The sequence below is a fragment of the Trachypithecus francoisi genome, unplaced genomic scaffold (genome assembly GCF_009764315.1).
Source record: "Trachypithecus francoisi isolate TF-2019V2 unplaced genomic scaffold, Tfra_2.0 Lachesis_group4, whole genome shotgun sequence".
In the NCBI taxonomy this organism is placed as follows: Eukaryota; Metazoa; Chordata; class Mammalia; order Primates; family Cercopithecidae; genus Trachypithecus; species Trachypithecus francoisi.
The window spans coordinates 89,607,359-89,625,846 of NW_022681469.1; the positions used below are offsets into that span (position 1 = coordinate 89,607,359).

Below are 18,488 nucleotides of genomic sequence, written 5' to 3' on the forward strand. Positions count from 1 at the left end.
TTTTTAGTAGTGGTTAAATATTTACACAAGCACTACAAATGTGAATACTAAAAAATTTCAAACCAAGGAAGGGTTTCATCACATTTGGAAACTTTTCTATACAATGAACATTATTTTTAACACTTCCTTCAAGTTCTAGGAGCAATTCATTTTTGTTTAAAGCTCTGGACTACAACAAGTAAATGGTAATAATACCAAATGATTTAGGAAATATTTTAAAAGTTACAAAGTATCTGACAATTACACAACAGATCTGCTTTAGTGTTTTACTAAAGGTTATAATACAGTAATGGAACATTTACTCAATAAAGTTATTTTAGAAGTAAACATAAGACAACTAACCTCTAAAACATTTAGCTATTATGAAAGGTCTAAAAGAAAAAGTAATGCAGGTAGGAGGAAAAACAAAACAAACAACACCTTACCTGTTTTTCCCCTCCTCAACCCAGCCAAACTGGACTGAAACCTTCATAGAACACTAATATTTCCTCCTAACAGCATCTTAGGAAAGAAGTTATTCAATGGCAAGGTTGGATATATAAGAGAACTAAAATGTTCATTATTTTACACTGTACCTTGAATATGTAAAATGCCAATGACAGTTGAGGTTCTAAAAACATGTCATTCTAACTTCTAATCATTAAGGATGTAGTTGCTGTAAAACTGTCTAAACTTAATAAAAAATTTTTTTTGTTTACAATGACCTGAATTTGTTTTGGTGTAGACTATAAGAAATATCTATTTGGTTTTGGTTATCCTCACCAGTTTTATATTTCTTTCTAAATACAAGAGGAGAAAAAAACTGATTCCAATATAAACATTTATGTGTCACAAACTTACTGCCTATCATAGCAATTTAGTAATCACAATTTAAACATGCTAAATATTGGAATTGAAAATAATGAAATCAATTTTTTACAAAATGCACAAAAGCAATTATGCAGGTTTAACCTAAACCAAATTTTTAAATAAAGATAAAATATAATTTTTAAGTTCTAATTCATATATGCCTTATATGTGAACTTAGCATTTCTTTAAAAGCATAATAACTTTTTACAACACTAAATTACGATTTGGGGCCTTCTTTATATATCATTTATTTACATACGTTAAGGCCCGGCCTTTTACATTATTTTCAAGTCACTTTAATAAAGTACCCATAATAGTACTTACCAAATTTATGCTTCCTGTAGGAGACCCATTAAAAGATTCTGCAGGGGGGAAATTCAACTTAGTATACAGCAAAAAACTTTAAAACGGTTGCTTTATCTAAGGTTCAAACACCAAGAATGAAAGTCACATAAGCCAAGATATAACATAATAGTAAAAAATAATAATAAAAAATAAAAAAAATAAAATTGTGGAATACTCCCAAAAACTTGATCCCTTAAAGTTCTATGGTTTTCTAAGCCAGGCATTTAAGTGACAATATGGTATGCACCTGATAGCTGGCCAAAAATCAAAAAGGCATTAGTGTTCAGGAGAGTAATTATTAAATGTTTTTATTCTAATGGAATCAAGTAAGTTGCCTAATACAATATAAGCATAAGGAAAACACTGCAGAATGAGGCCCATTAGGAAACATCAGCACTATTCTGTAACTTCTGTCTCACTAGACTAAGAAAGATTACAAATAAAATCAGTCTGTAGTGTGAGGGAGAAACAGACTTATTTTTAATAGGTCTATTAAGTCCTCTTATTCTTGGTGGTAGATTTTCTTGAAAACACTAGAAGTCCAGATTTTTAAATCAATATATAACTAATAGATAAAAAGACACTTAAAACCGCTTATGTAATTCCATTTAATTAAAAAGTAACTGGGAAAAATTAATGTTAGAGAGTAAGTCAATTTTAGATTATTAACATTAATATCAAGCAATAATCTTTTCCCTTAGGGTTTTCTTATAAATCTAAGAAAATTAAGTTACCAATTAAGGTGTTTCTTTATTAAACACATAAACAAATCTATGGTAAAGCAATATTCATACACAGTTTAATATATGGTTTCTAGCACTTAAGAGGTTATGAATTTGGTTCTCTAAATGGGTCTTCAAAAAAGCAAGACTATTATTTCTACAAGGAGGCAGCTGATTTTGCCTTCCAAATGTATTCTAAATGCTCAAGAACATTTCTTGGTTCTTCAGCCCTTTGGGTCATTAAAAAAAAATGGGAATTTCACCTAGGATTATCCCTTGGTGATACTTAAAATGAGTAAAATAGTTTTCTATCCTCCTTATTCAATTATATGCCTCCTACCTCTTCTGTAGTCTGCCCACCTCTTAAATCTTCCCACCAAAGACAAGTCAAGTTAAAGGAGAATTTGGGATCAAAATAGGGCATAGTTTACTTTCTTGATCAACAATAAGAAGATCCAGAAATACAGTATAAAATCAATCTTGGTCGACATTTAATCAAGAATTGGATGACTACCTACAAATATTAGAAAACAAAAGAAAGCACTGTTCAACATGGTGAGAAAAACAACGTTGAGATTAAAACTTAGAAAGGAAAACATATTCATATAGTTTTAAAAGACTATGAAACTCTGTTGTAATAAAGGAGAAAACATCTATTTTTAAAATAATTTAATAACTAAAGAAAGTAATCATGAATAAACAGAAAGGGCAATGGAAGAAATGAGGAGAAAAAGAGAGAGGAGAGATAGTAAGCACAAGCAAGCCAACCAGCTAATTCTCTACCTACTGTTAAGTTTGGTTAAATAGGAATGAAATTTCTACTCAAGCAAAGAAAAACCACCAGAGGATACAGTACTATACCATATGATATGACTTGGTTCATTAATTTTAGGCTCAAATGTAGACTACTTTTTAAAAAATCAGCTGCACATTAATCCCTAGATTAGATAATTATTTCAGAATGTCTAAAAGGTAGTCAAAATTTCAGAATGTCTAAAAAATGCACGTAGTGCTGAGTAGCTTAATTTTAAAAGTCAGAAAACTAATTTATAACAAAAAAATGTGGAAAGGCCTTTTTTTTTGATTAAATAATCATATAAAAAGAAGTATATCAGAAGCATTACTATTTGAGAAAGGTAAACCAGTGGCCTAAAACCTAAACACTGACAAAGACAACAAAGCTGACAGTTATTGACCCAGCGTGGTGGCTCACGCCTATAATCCCAGCACTTTGGGAGGCCAAGGCAGGCGGATCATGAGGTTAGGAGATTGAGACCATCCTGGCTAACACGGTGAAACCCCATCTCTATTAAAAATACAAAAAATTATCCAGGCGTGGTGGCAGGCGCCTGTAGTCCCAGCTACTCAGGAGGCTGAGGCAGGAGAATGGTGTGAACCCGGAAGGCGGAGCCTGAAGTGAGCCTAGGTCACGCCACTGCGCCCGAGGCTGGGCGATGAGCGAGACTCCATCTCAAAAAAAAAAAAAAAAAAAAACCTGACAGTTATTTTAAATAGTAATGTTTCATATTATACCCATCAGTCCACATACTTTTTTCAAATGGTTTCAAAAAAAGGGATAGGTAATTTCACAGTACAAAATTCATCAATTAGGAAACAAAATATTAGACAGCAATGTCTTAGAAAGACAATAAGATATATAAGTATATAATCTCAAACTACAATCAATGATTCAAATGTGAGAGGTTACTCAATGACTGATATATGAGAAGCAAATTTACTTCAGATCAAAACCAGTTCCAAAAAAAAAAAAAATTTAATATACTTCATGTTTCAAAAAAATACAGTATACGATTTTAGGAAGTTTGAGATTGCTTATAGTTTGCTTCCAATAGCTGTACTGAAGACGACAGACTGGCTGGAAAGATATCAACGGAAGCTAAAAGTCCATTTAAAAGACTGGAAAGAGTTCTTAAATTGTAGGATCAAAAATTACTTCCACAGAATATATTGCTACTATCACCAGTTTAAATTACACGTTACTTAGAAGCCCACACAATTAGTTGGTTATGACTTTGTCTTCTCTCTTTCTGAGTCATACAGCAAATCTACTTCACAAATACTAAGAAATTTCTAAAACAGATAAAATTAGTATAAACAACAAAAACTTTTATGATAGTCATTTTAGGATGGTTAGTTGACACAGAGTTGCTATTGCAAATTTCATATAGTATCTCTATAAAAGAACATTTTTCAACAGAGACAGTAAGTACAGATATATACAACAAACTACAGGTACATAAAATTTTACTATTCAACTTACAGAGAAGAACTCTATTCTTTTTTTAAAAATTTCCATAATTACGCAATCAAAATCAGTTAATAGATTATTCCAATTGTACACAAAAGTAAACTTGAAAGAGTATTAATTTAAAAACCCAAAGCATCAGATAAACCACCAAAACAAAAGTTACTAAATTTCAAATGTAAACTTCGGTAACTAGATTTCTTAGATTATTTAAAAAACAAAATCTCGCTAGTGTAGACAGAGGGATAGGAGGTGGAAGAGAAGGCAGACTGGGAGACTTCCACAATAGAGGTATTTTTTTAAGCAGTGCTCATGACCTCGCTATTTTATCTCCATTCCCAAGTGTGCTTGTCCATAAAACCTGTTCATCAGTAAATGGTCACAACTGAAGTACTTTCTTAAAATACTCAAATCCTTCCCATTTACTTTTTATTGACCTCATTCATTTACTTGGTAGAACATACCAGAAAGATCATCAAACGTCAGATATTTAATTAGAGCTTAATAAATAATTCTGAATTGAATCACAAGTTAATGATCACTGGGCCTAAGAATTTGGAAACTTGTGTTCTAAAGACTATCCCTCCCACTATTCTTATATAACTCACTATTTACTAATAAAAATCGACACTTGTGTTTTACTTTATAAATCATTTTCAAATGCATAATTCCATTTAAATCTAACAATGACTAATGTAAGATATTATGAGGATATTGTTCCAGATTTACCAACTCAGAAAAATGAGGCTTGAAGAATTTAAGTACTTGGACAACACATAGGTAGTAAGTGGTAGAATGGGAGTAAAATCTAAATATTCTGACTCTTAAAACTTTTTTTTCACTATAACATGTTAATAGGTCTCATTATCCTCATTTGAAAAAATTGAAGGTTGGAATAAATGACTCTTGCAGCTTTTTCTAGCTCAAAAGTCTCTCATACTGTGTAGAATTTGGAAAAGTATACAATTAAAGATATTTAAAACTGTAGTTTTTTAATAATGCTTTATAGTTTATGATATACTGAGTCATTACTTATTGCATATTAAATCTTCTCAATAATTCTATAATCATATTATTACTTACTCGCAAAAAGGAAACTGCCATAAAAATATTTTAGTGACTCACCTGAAGAAAACATTCTTCTTTAAGAATTCAAGGTTTCTATAGTTATATTCTAATCCATTATTAAATTTTCAACATTTTAATTTAGTACAGTCACTAAACTCTGTCATTCATTTGTAGATTTTTAAATATATTACAGTTTATATTTGGACTCTAATAACATTTTTAACTTATATAAAAGCTCTTTTGGTAAGCAGAATATATACAAATATATATGCATATATGTGTAAAATGGGTGCCACCTTACCTCCATCCCCATCATCGGATCCTCTGAAACTAGGATCTTTTAACATGTCAAGCTCAGCTAACATGCGCACATAAAGTGCATTCTGTCTGAAGGAAGGATAAAATCTTTCATCTCGTAGCATCAATTCATATACCTTGGTGAAATAAATCAAGATATTCAACAATTAATACAGGTATGTGGTGATTTTTACGAAATACAATTTCACCAAAAGACACATTGAAGTCTTGCCGTAATGTATCATAGTTACACGCTGTCAGCAATAAGACTTTTTCACAACAAATGATTTCCTCTGATCCCTCCAGTAACTAAATTATATTGAAAAAAATCCTATTGCAACACAAGTCATAGACAGCATGTTCTGGGAAGTGTTTTCTGAGAAATAAGTGCATGTAAAGGTTCAAGGCTCATGTTAAAATGAATTTGAAAGACGTGTTATTTATATAGCATCAATTCATCAAATTCTGAAACTAAAATATCTAGCTCTACAATCAAATTCAAATAAAACAACCCAACTTAAGGATTTTCCTCAGAAAATAAACGAAATAAACAAAAATACTGGTTTACATTTCTGGAATTGAGAAGTATAATTGCCATAGCTTATCTTTTTAATACCACTCTACTTTTAAGAAGTTTTTAAAAACTAATTACATTACATGAAAGTATTTTTTCTCAAAAAAGATAAAATGATAAATGCTGTACATAATAATACCTTCCTTTGAATGTCATCAAAGATTTCAGGGGTTGGATCTTCATGATTCAAAGTATCTGCTAATTTTGCTACTAAATAGTCATCAACAGTAACTCTTGGAGATGCCTAACAAAGAAAAATAATAGTAATGATCTCTGTAATTTCTTAATACAAGATGATACTTGATAGTATGATAATAATGGAATCATATTATTGAAAATAACTGGCAGGTAAGAATCACTAGTTTGTAAATGACGCCTTGACATTTAAGAAGGATGAAACAGGACTAAATCCTTCTCTTCCCCATGTATTACATAGCAGACTTGTAAACAAACACGGATTTAAATCTCGACTTTTGCCTAACAAGTTATCTCTCACTAAGCTTCATTTACCCCATCTGTAAAATGGAGATAATACTATATAAGGTTATTTAAGATTATTGTAAGGATTAAAAGAGATCTATATAAGATATATACCATAGTGTCTGGCACATAGGAAACATTGTCATTAGGAGTTAGTGTTTAGTACTTAGTAGTAGATGTATATTAATATGACTGATGAACAAATAAGTGATTTCATTTATTATTTGACACGAGAGAATCCTTTTGAATGTCCTTTAAAGAGACTACTGTTATCCTAAATTTGGTTTTATAACCAATGCTGCAGCAAAGTTCCAGTATGATATGGGGAAAGAAATCCTTAAAATTAATTCGTTTTAAGAACTTCCATTTCAAAGCATATAGTAACACAGATAACACAAGGAAATACAAAATTTGACATTTCAACTTCAAAAATTACTTTATTAAAAGAAAAAATGCTGAAAAGCTAGACATGTCAACAGCTTCAGCACATCAACTTTTGCATTGTTAGTTCTGAAAAGTCTGGAGAGTAAATGAGCCCTAGAGATAACTTTTAGAAAAACTAACAAAAAGTATTATTTACATAACTTCTCTAATTTATCCAGTAAAATAAGGAACAGGTTGGATAAATCAAGAAAGGAAAAAAAAAGTAAACCTCAGGGTATAGATATGTAGGAAAAGGGCTATACAATTTCTAATGCCCCATTGTCAATTCGACACTTTTGTTAGTAAACCTAAGTAGGTTGTGTGGTGGTTGTTTTTCTGAGTGGGATGCTTATTTGTTTTGTGTTTTGGGGGGTAGCAGAGTTGTCCCGAAATAAAAACAGGAGAACTAAACAGCTTCGAGTATGTAACAAATATTAGAGAGGAATATGATGTTACTTGGTTTTGCCCTTTCATCTGCCCTCTAAGCTCACTAAACTCACTTTCTAGGAAATAAAAAGGGTGAATTTGAAAAATAGTATTTTATAATTACTTAAACTTTACTTTTTCCTATATATCTCAAGTACACAAAATGGATTAAGCCCCATCTTTGGTATAGGATGACCAACACTTTTAGTGTACCAACGTGAAACACAACCAGTCAGGATCCCCTCTTCCAAAAAAAGTAACACAAAAATAATATTTATATGGCCAGGCATGATGGCTCATGCTTGTAATCCCAACACTTCAGGAGGCCAAGGCAGGCGGATCCCTCGAGGCCAGAAGTTTGAGAACAGCCTGGCCCACATAGCAAAAACCCTGTCTCTCTAAAGAAATACAAAAATTAGCTGGGTGTGGGTGCATGCCTGCAATCCCACCTGCTCGGGAGGCTGAGGCAAGAGAATTGCCTGAATCTGGGATGCAGAGGGTGCAGTGAGATTGTGCACTCCAAACTTTATGACAGAGTGAGACTCTGTCTCAAAAAACAAAACAACAAAACAACAACAAAAAAGAAATATTTGTACATGTGTTATTACTTTAACGTGAAAATATAAAAGTGAATGTTTTCCCAAAATTATCTCTTAATGTGTATTCTTTACTTTTCTATTACAGAAATGTGATTATTTAAACAAACCAATAGGACTAGCTAAGAGTGGCAAATAATCTGTATGAGACAAATACAACAATATGTAATTTACAATGTTTGTGACCTCTGATATACCATTAAACCTTTTTTAAAACTCTATTGGATACTTAAATGTTATAGGTTATATTGTTTTGTATTCTTAAAATATAGAAAGACTTTTCAAAAGGCAAATGTACATAAAAGCAGAATGTATGTGCAAAACAGGTATTATCTATATTTAACAAAAATAAATAATGACTTTTCTATCGAATCCATGATGCAGTAGGATATTTTTGCTTTTTCTGTTTCCTTCTCTAATAATACTCTTCTGAACTGCCTGAAGCCTTCAGGACATCTTTTTATGCAGTGTTACCACTGAATATAGTCAAACATAAAAATTCACCTTGATTTTTAGATCTGCTCTTTTCAAGCCCACCTCACACTTATTTCTTGTGTCAATCCAATGTGAAGGATCAAGTTAAATAACCTTTTTTTAAAAAATTTTTTTAAAAACAGAGTATCGCTCTGTTACTCTGCTCACTGCAGCCTTGATATCCTGGGATCAAGCCATCTTCCTGGCTCAGCTTCCCAAGTAGCTAAGAATACAGCCTTGTGCCACCAGCTCCAGCTAATTTTCTTTTCTCTTTTTCTTTTTGTAGATACAAGGTATTGCTATGTTGTCCATGCTGCTCTCGAACTCTTGGTCTCAAGCAATCCTCCCACCCTGGGCTCCCAAAGTACTGGGATTTCAGGTGTGAGCCACTGCGCCTAGCCTAAATATCCTTTCAACAAAATAATTTGGGCATGTAATAATTGGGATTTTGTTTATTAAAAACAGGTTTTTAAATGTGTAGAAATTGGATTTTGGTGCTCAAAAAAAAGTCCAAAAACCATATATATGGCTTGTTTGGTAGGTAGATCAATTGTTTGTCAATCAGGCCTTTTCCATCTATAAATTTATCACACAGGCTATCCATGCCTACAATGCTCATTTTTGAATACTTTGAAGCATAATGATGTTATCATAAGTTAAATCCCTTTATGAGGAAAAATGGTTTTTAAATAGACAAACTTTTGAAACTGAAGTTCAATTCCAGATAAATTAGTTTTAGTAAAGAAATTTAGAAAATCCTGTTTAAGTTGGCTTTTCTGGTGACACATTTTTTTTTTTTTTTTAAATATTCAAGTAGTCTTATTTCAAAAACAGGAGTCATTCTGTTAACTATATGAGTTTTTACCACAACCTACATGTAACATCAAACAACTCAGGTCAGTCTGTCAACTCTTTTCTAGGCTGCTTTTGGCCTCATCAAAGATCACCTACCAATTTTAGAGAAACAGTATATAAATTTCTGTTTACTGTAATCCTTTTCTCCATTTTCATTTAAAAAGTATTTCAAATTAGAGAAAAACATTTTTCTTGTCCTATACTTAAAAAAATGATTTTACCACAGACCAAGATTTTAGCATTTTTTCTATAGCCAGCAAAAATTAGACCTAATTAAGTGAATTATCTTTTCTATTTCTTGAGTTAGTGTGGCAATCTGTGTCTAAAAATTTGTCCACTTTAAGTTGTTTAATTTGTTGTCATAAAGTTGATCATAGTATTTGCTTACTCCTTTTAATTTCCGTAGGGTCAGGGTTCATGTCTCCTCTTTCATTTATGAATTTGGTTATCTGTGTCTCCTCCCATTTTTTCAGGGCCAGTCTAGCTAAAGGTTTGTCAATATTGTTGATATTTTCAGAGAACCAACTTTTGGTTTTAGATTTTCACTATGGTTTTTCTGTTTTCTATTCACGATTCTCATAATAATCTTTGTTTTTTTCCTTCTGTTTGCCTTGGGTTTTTCATTTCTAGATTTTTAAGGTAAAAACTTAAGATTGTTGATTGTAGATCTTTTATCCTACACATTTTTAGAGCTACAAATATTCTTCCAATCACTAAGTAGCTGCATCTCATGAATTCTGATACAATGCATTTTCATTCTCAATTAAAAATACTTTCTAGTTTCCTTGTCACTTCTTGTTGACTCAGAGGCTATTTAGAAATATGTTGTTTAATTTTCGATTATTTGGAGTTTCCCCAAATTTCCTTTTGTTGATTTCTAATTTGATTCCATTCTGATCAAAGAATGATTCCAATACTTTTAAATGGAGATGACTTTTATGGCCTTGCAAATGATTTATCTGGGAGAATGTTTCATGTGTTCTGGAAAATAATGCATATTTTGCTGTCATTAGAGGAAATAGTCTATAGAATAATATACATATATGTATTACAATATTACATATATTACATATATACATAAATTACAATATTAGAATTATTATATTATTAGAATATTACATTATTAGAATACATGTATTCTATAAGTTCTAAAGCAATTCTATTCTATATATGTATTCTATACTTCTATAATAATCTATACAATTATATAAAATATATTCTATAGACACTACAGATGTATTACATTCTACAGAATTATAGTATCATATATATATTATTCTATAGGATTGAGTTACAATGTTCCTGAAGTCTTGTACATCTTTGATGTTTTTCTAATTGTTTTATCAATTATCGCAAGTGGGGTATTGAAGTCTCCAACTATAACTGCTGAATTGTCTCTCTTACCCTTCAATTCTGCAAATTTTTGTTTCATTCATTGGGGGGCTGTTATTAAATGTATATATATTTAATACATACATTTAAACATACATACATTTTTTAAAAATATATATGTACTCTCTTTTGTTTACTTTTGCATGGTTTATCTTTTTCTATACTTTTACTTTCAGCCTGTAGTGAATCTAATATGTGACCCTGAATCTTGATTCTGTCATTTAGTATTTGCATGACTGTGGACATGATAATTTGACTGCCTAAACATCAGAATCTTCACTTAAACGAGGATACAGACAGACAGAAAGTTTGTTATCGATTAAAGGAAACAATGTTTTTGAGGTAGTCAGCCTGGCAGAAGCAATGGATTACAAAAATTATTAATAATACTGATAAAGAAGAAAACAGTAATCAAAAGAAACCCTCACCTTTTCTGATAAATACTGTTCATAAATTCCAACAGCAGCTGCTCTTAAAAGACCTTTGGTTTGGTTGGTTTGATGTTTTCCATCTCTCTGACGACTTAATAAAACTTCTAGCTGCTGTTGGGCGGTAACCCGGTATCCTTCCACTGTCATCCAAAAGAATAGATGTGCTTGACCTCCAGTTTGCTGCATGTAATCTACCAATCAAAAATCCATAATAACATAAATATTAGTGTCACACAATTTGGGGTCCATGTAGTTGTATGACAAGTAAAGAAGGATTAAAGTTTCAAGTTTTTAAAACTCCACATTTTGAAAATATTTTAGCAAATCCCTGAGGTGAAAATATAGTTGTAAATTAGTTATGCTAAAAAAAAGTTATGTTAAAAACAAAAGTGAAGGAATATATTTCATAATTTTTTAAATCCCACTTTTCATGATAAAATCTCTAGTGAATAAATTTGTTACATAAAACATTCAACATTTGTTCTCAATAAAGACTGTTATAATATGAATATTTCTAGACATATTTTTAAAATGACTCAACAAACCACATATTTATATTTTTATCACAAAAATGAAAATGTATAGAGGTTTACTGAAAATGTCCTCCAGATAAAAGCAATTCTAATGTAATAGCAGTAAAATCTAAATTAAAAATATATATATTAAAATGGTATAAAAACAAAATCCCTCATGTACACATGAACAAAAATGATACAAACAGGTTTTATACATTGTATGTTCCCAATAAAGTACTCTTTCTCAATGAATTTTAATTTGCATTAGAATCTCCTAGAATTTATTTTAAAAGCAGTTTGGTAAATGCACATTAGTTTTGATAACTATTTCCTTCAAAACAAAATAAAGCTCTACCTCCATGGTTTCTAAAGAAAAACATTTCAGAGAATAAAGAGAGGACTGAATTTGGCATGCAAAATATTAACTACTTAAAATTTAATAATATTTAAAATTCTTAAAAATTTCAAAGAAGATGTGGGAGTGTGAAACACCAGAATTCTATCTCTCCACCTCCACAGCAAGTGCAATGGCAGAATCTGATGTAACTAATTTGGAACTCCGGAATCTACTGAAGATTTGCAACATTTAGGGGAAGGCTTGGGAAGTAAGCTCTGGTTAATTTCAGTTCATTTCAGCTCTTAGCACAACTGCAGCTACCCATTCCCCACTCCCAGACCCCTAGAACAAGTAGCTATGCATGCACTCCAGAATTAGTTTGTACACAGCAAGCAGGAATCAGGAGTCCCAGCTACTCGGGAGGCTGAGGCAGGAGAATGGCGTAAACCCGGGAGGCGGAGCTTGCAGTGAGCTGAGATCTGGCCACTGCACTCCAGTCTGGGCGACAGAGCGAGACTCCGCCTCAAAAAAAAAAAAAAAAAAAAAAAACAACTTGTCCTTCAAATATTCAGAATCTAGGCTCTGACAGCACACTGCTGCTTCTGATCACAGAGGTGCACACAAATAGGTAGCCTTTGTTGTCGCATATCTCTTGATTGGTCCAAGCCCCTTTCCTTCCTGCTGAACTAACGAGCAAGGTATTTAGAAGACTGGCACCCTTTCTCCCTTGACTCCCATAGTTTTATCTTTTTCTCCCTTTGGGAGCCATGCATTAAAAATGAGGACATTCAAAAGCAACCACATATGTGGGAAAATTAGAAAGTGACTATACCTGCCCAGGGAAAAGCACAAGCTCAGAATAGTCTTGAGAAGACTTTAAGTTTATACCTCAGGCTGATCCTTAGCATAGACAGCCTACATATTAAAAACAAAAACAGTAACAATAAAGAACAGCAAACCCTAAGGAAAGGGAAGAAAGTGATTTCCAGAGTTACTACATTATTAGATTCAAACAGCCAGTTATTCATACACACACACACACACACACCCCACAAGGCACACAAAGTATGTGGCAAGTGTGGCCCATTCAAAGAAGAAAAAAAGTCAACATACCTCAACAGAAATTGTCCCCAAAAAAGACCTGACGGAAGATCTACTAGAAGAAGAGTTTAAAATAACTACCTTAAAGATGCCCAAAAGACTAAAAAAGGATGTAAAGAAAGAAAACAATCTATGAACAAAACGGAAAGATCAATAAAGAGATAGAAAACCTAGAAGAAACCAAAATAATATGATGGAGGTGAAAAGTACATAACTAAAATTAAAAATGCACTAAAGGAAATTTAAGGTAGATTTGAACAGGCAGAGGAATCAGCAAATGTAAGGATAGAATAATAAAAGTTGTAGATTCAGGCCGGGCGCGGTGGCTCAAGCCTGTAATCCCAGCACTTTGGGAGGCCGAGACGGGCGAATCACGAGGTCAGGAGTTTGAGACCATCCTGGCTAACACGGTGAAACCCCGTCTCTACTAAAAAATACAAAAAGCTAGCCGGGTGAGGTGGCTGGCGCCTGTAGTCCCAGCTACTTGGGAGGCTGAGGCAGGAGAATGGCGTAAACCCGGGAGGCGGAGCTTGCAGTGAGCTGAGATCCGGCCACTGCACTCCAGGCCCGGCGACAGAGCGAGACTCCGTCTCAAAAACAAACAAACAAAAAAAAGTTGTAGATTCGAGAAACAGAATGTAAAAATATAAAGAAGAGTAAACAGAGCCTAAGGAACCTGCAGGACCAAGTTACATGTGGGAGTTCTATAAGGAGAAGAAAGAGAGAAACAGGCAGATCATATTTGAAGAAATAACTGAAAATTTCCCAAATTTGAAGAAAGGCATGACTATAAATATCCAAAAAGCTCAACAATCTCCAACTAAGATGAATTCAAAGATATCCACATGGAGACACATTCTAATTCAACTTTCAAAATATAAATCATCCGAAAGCAGAAAGAGAAAAACAACACATACAAAAAACCCAAATGATTATCAGCGGATTTCTTTCAAGAAACTTTGGAGGCCAGAAGGTGATGGAGTGATATTCAAAGTGCTAAAAGAAAAATATTGTCAAGTTCCTGCATCTGACAAAACTATACTTCACAATGAGAGAGAAGTAAGGATTCACAGAAAAACAAAAGCGAAGGAAGCATCTTACCATAAGACCTGCCTTGCAAAATGTGCTGAAGGGTAAATTAAACAAAAGGACACTAGATAGTAACTTAGTACCTTGAAATCATATAAAGAAATAAATATCTCAGTAAAAATAAAAATATGGGCAGTTATAAAAGCTAGTATTATTAACAATGATTTGTAACTCTATTTTTTTTGTTTTCTATGTGACTGGAAAGACGAATATGATTTTTAAAAAATTAACTATCAGTCTGAAAGCCAGAAATATTGTACTTTGTTACTGCGCATCCTGGTTTCTACAAAATTTACAAAAGTAACTCATTTAAGTAAGAACTATTAGTTCATATTTTGAACACACAATTTGTAAAGACTTAGTTTTGTGACATCATCAAAAGAGGGATGGTGACAGAGCTGTAAAGGAGCAAAGTTTTGACTGCATTTGAAATTAAGCTGATATAATTTCAAATTACAGTGTTATAAAGTTAGGATGTTACATGTAATCCCCATAGTAACCACCAAAAAAATAGCTACATAATATACATAAGAGGAATTAGAAATTTAAACATGTTACTACAAAAAAATCAACTAAATACAAAAGAAGTCAGTTACGTAGAAAATGACTATCAAAAAAGATATAAATCATGTAGAAAACAAATAAGATGACAGAAGTCTTTCCTTATTAATAATTACTTTAAATGTAAATAGATAAAACTTTCTAATCAAAAGACAGAGACTGGCAGAATGGATTAAAAAAATCAATCCAATGATATACTGTCTACAAAGATTTTAGATACAAAGACATAAATAAATTGAAAGTGAAAGGATGAAAAATCACATCACATGCAAACAGCAACCAAAATAGAGCAGGGGAGGCTATACTAGTATCAGGAAAAATAGACTTTAAATCAAAAAAGGTTAAGATATAAATAAGGTCATTATATATTAATAAAAGATTCAGCATAACAAAATGATACAACAATTATGAACATCTTCATACCTAGTAACAGATCACCAAAATATATGAAACAAAAACAGACAGATTTGAAGGGAAAAAGAGATAGTGCCACAATCATAGTTTGAGATTTCAGTGCCCCACTCTCAGTAATGGATAGAACTAGACAGAAGATGAGTATGGAAATAGAGGACTTAACACAATATAACAGGTAGATTTAACAAACATACTGAACACTTTCCAACAACAGCAAACAGCTTCTTCTCAGGTACACATGGAACATTTTCTAAAACAGACCATACAGTGGGCCACAAATTGAATCTCATAAAGTTTTTAAAAATGGATATCATGCAAAGTATCTTCTCCAACTACAATGGGATAAAATTATAAATCAGTAACAAAATTAAAACTGGAAAACTCATATTTTTGGAAATCAAACAACACACTTTTTATTTACCCTACGTATCCTTTGAAAACATGAAAACACACTCTCACAAACAATAGATCAAAGAAGAAATCACAAGAGAAATTAGAAAATACATAAAGATTAATTAAAACAAACATAACATACCAAACTAATGGGACACAGCAAAAAGGAAAATCTCAAATCATCTTTACTTACGTTGTAAAGCTTTCTAACTGTACAACGCAAGGAAATAGAAAAAGAACAAATTAAACCCAAAGCTAGGAGAAGGAAAGAAACAGTAAAGATTACAGCAGAGATAAACAAAAGAGAGTACAGAAAAACAACAGTAAAAGTCAATGAAAGCAATAGTTGATTCTTTGAAAAGAGTGACAAAATTGACAAACATTTATCTAGGAGGACAAAAAGAGAAAAGACTGAAGTTACTAAAATCGGAAGTGAAAGTGAGGATATAACTAATGATTCTACAAAACTAAAAGTACTATGAACAACTGTACGCCAATAAATCGGACATCCTAGTGGAAATGGAAAAATTCCTAGAACACAGAAAATCTACCAAGACTAAATCATGAAGAAATTGAAAATCTGAGGAGACTGATAGGTAGTAAGGAGACTGAATCAGTAACCAAAAATCCTCAATAAAGAAAAGACCTGGACCTGAATAGCTTTACTGGTGAATTCTATCAAATATTTAAAGAAAAAGTAACACCAATCCTTTTTAAATTTTTCCAAAACATTAAACAGGAAACACTTCCTAACTCATTCTATGAGGCCAGCATTATTCTGAAAACAGAGCCAGATAAAGATAGTACAAGAAAACTACAGACCAATGTTCCTTATACAGATTGATGTAAAAATCCTCAATAAAATACCAGCAAAACAAATTCAGTAGCATATTAGAGATTATACACCATGACTAAGGTAGCATTTATTCCTGGAATCCAAAGATGGTTGAACATACAAAAAAAAAAAAAAAAAAATCAATGTAATACAGCACAACAGAATGAAGGATAAACACCACATATCTTAATTGATGCACAAAAAGCATTTCACAAAATTCCACACTTTCATGACAAAAGGACTCAATAAACTAGGAACAGAAGGCTACTACCTCAAAATAATAAAAGCTATACATGAAAAAGCTCAGAGTGAATATTATACTCAATGATGAAAGACAGAATACTTTTCTTTAAGATCAGGAACAAGACAAAGATGCCTGCGTCTGCCACTTCTGTTCAATGTAGTACTGGAAGTACTAGGTAGAGAAATTAGGAAAAGTGGAGGGAAGGGAGAAGAAGTAAAGGGAGAAGCGAGTATGTGCACGTGTACACACACACACACACACACAAATATTATTCAGCATTAAAAAGGAAGGAAATTCTCACATATGCTGTAACATGAATAAAACTTGAGGGCATATTCATGTTAAGTGAGTAAGCCAGTCACAAAAAGGCAAACACTGTACAATTCCACCTACATGAGGTACTTAAGAGTAGTCAAAAACATAGAGACAGAAAGCAGAACAGGTTGCAGGGGTTGAGGGTGTGGGGAATGGAGAGAGTTGGTGTTTAATGAGTAGAGTGTCAGTTTTGGGAGATAAAAATAATTCTGGAGATTGATGGTTGTAATCTCTGTACAATATCATGAATACATTTAATATCACTGAATTATACACTTAAAAATAGTTGAGATACTAAATGTTATGTGTATTTTACCACAATAAAAAATGGAAAAAGAAATTCAATGGCTATATCATTTAAACAGAATTGATCTACCTACCCATAAAAAATTGTAGTGCAACATTGTCTACAAGAATGCTGTCCAGGGGGACTGTGCAAAGTTTCCCAAAGTTTGCTGCAAGTTTCACAGTATTTATTTCCTACAGGCAAAAGTGAATATAAGTTAATATTTTATCTAATCATTCATTGTTAAAGATGTTTACATAAATATAAGGAAAAAAATCAAGCTAAAATGGAGTAAAGATGAAGTTCTTTCCTTCTCATGCATGTTGTTTCCCAATAGATATACACTCTGTGAATTTAAATTCCTAGTTAAGTGTTGCTTAGCAAATTAAAAATATTAACACATTAAAAATATTAGCATTCAACTCTTTCAATATAAAATAAATAGAAATCACTATATTTTCAATTATTCTCTCTATATATATATTCCAAATGAAAATGAACATTCCAGAGGCTAAAAGGGTGAAGGAAATGTTTAATATATGCAAGAATTTTTAAAACTCAACATTTTCATGTATAAAGTCTATTTATTACTAGGAAAGCAAAATATGCCTAAAGAGTAATTTTGCTCCTAACTCAATAAAAATCTCTAATTATTACAGAAAATGTGTTTTTTTCCAGACTCTCTAAACAGTGAATTTCAGACATACTTTTCAAAGTCACAGAACAAGGAAACAACCTATGTATGAAAAAAAAAAAAAAAGGAAAAGTTGGGTTCAAAATTTAAAGAGCATCTACGTATCAGGCATTGTGCTAGTTACATTACACATATTACTTCATTTAATCTGTACAGCAATATTGTTGGATATGTATCACCAAGCCTACTTAACAGATAGGGAAAACAAAGATGAAAAAGGTTGCCTATTAAGTCACAAAGCCGGTAAGTATGACTATGTGTTTTCAAATGCTGCTGCCCTTTCCATAATAGCCATAATGTTTCCATGAATTATTCATTTTCACTGGCTTCTCTATATTCCCAAATCCATATTTCAGAACCTTTATTTAAAAAAGAAAAATAGGCAGGTTTACTGTAAATGAAGTAGGCTGCCATATTCAGAGGCAGATACTAAATTAAGCATAAGTGGTAAACAAAGGAAAATGAAGAGAATTAAAAAAGAAAAACAAATTCATCTCTATAATTTG

General features: G+C 32.1%; 1 protein-coding gene across 9 annotated transcripts in view; it reads right to left on the minus strand.

Moving 5' to 3' along the window:
- SNX13 (sorting nexin 13) overlaps positions 1-18,488 on the minus strand; it is a 149,353-nt gene that overhangs the window by 38,161 nt on the left and 92,704 nt on the right. For 7 of the 9 annotated variants that reach the window (XR_004433321.1, XM_033194936.1, XM_033194940.1 and 4 more), the window contains 5 exons: positions 17,383-17,482; positions 11,196-11,389; positions 6,261-6,365; positions 5,552-5,684; positions 1,174-1,211 (listed from right to left, as the gene is read on the minus strand). Coding sequence is in view for 8 of the 9 variants with exons in the window: in XM_033194936.1 (XP_033050827.1) it covers positions 1,174-1,211; positions 5,552-5,684; positions 6,261-6,365; positions 11,196-11,389; positions 17,383-17,482 (570 nt within the window). In the remaining variant the exon portion in view is untranslated. Of the gene's footprint in view, positions 1-1,173; positions 1,212-1,257; positions 2,431-5,551; positions 5,685-6,260; positions 6,366-11,195; positions 11,390-17,382; positions 17,483-18,488 lie in introns of those variants that run through there. The other 2 variants (XM_033194941.1, XM_033194935.1) reach the window with 2 other exon arrangements.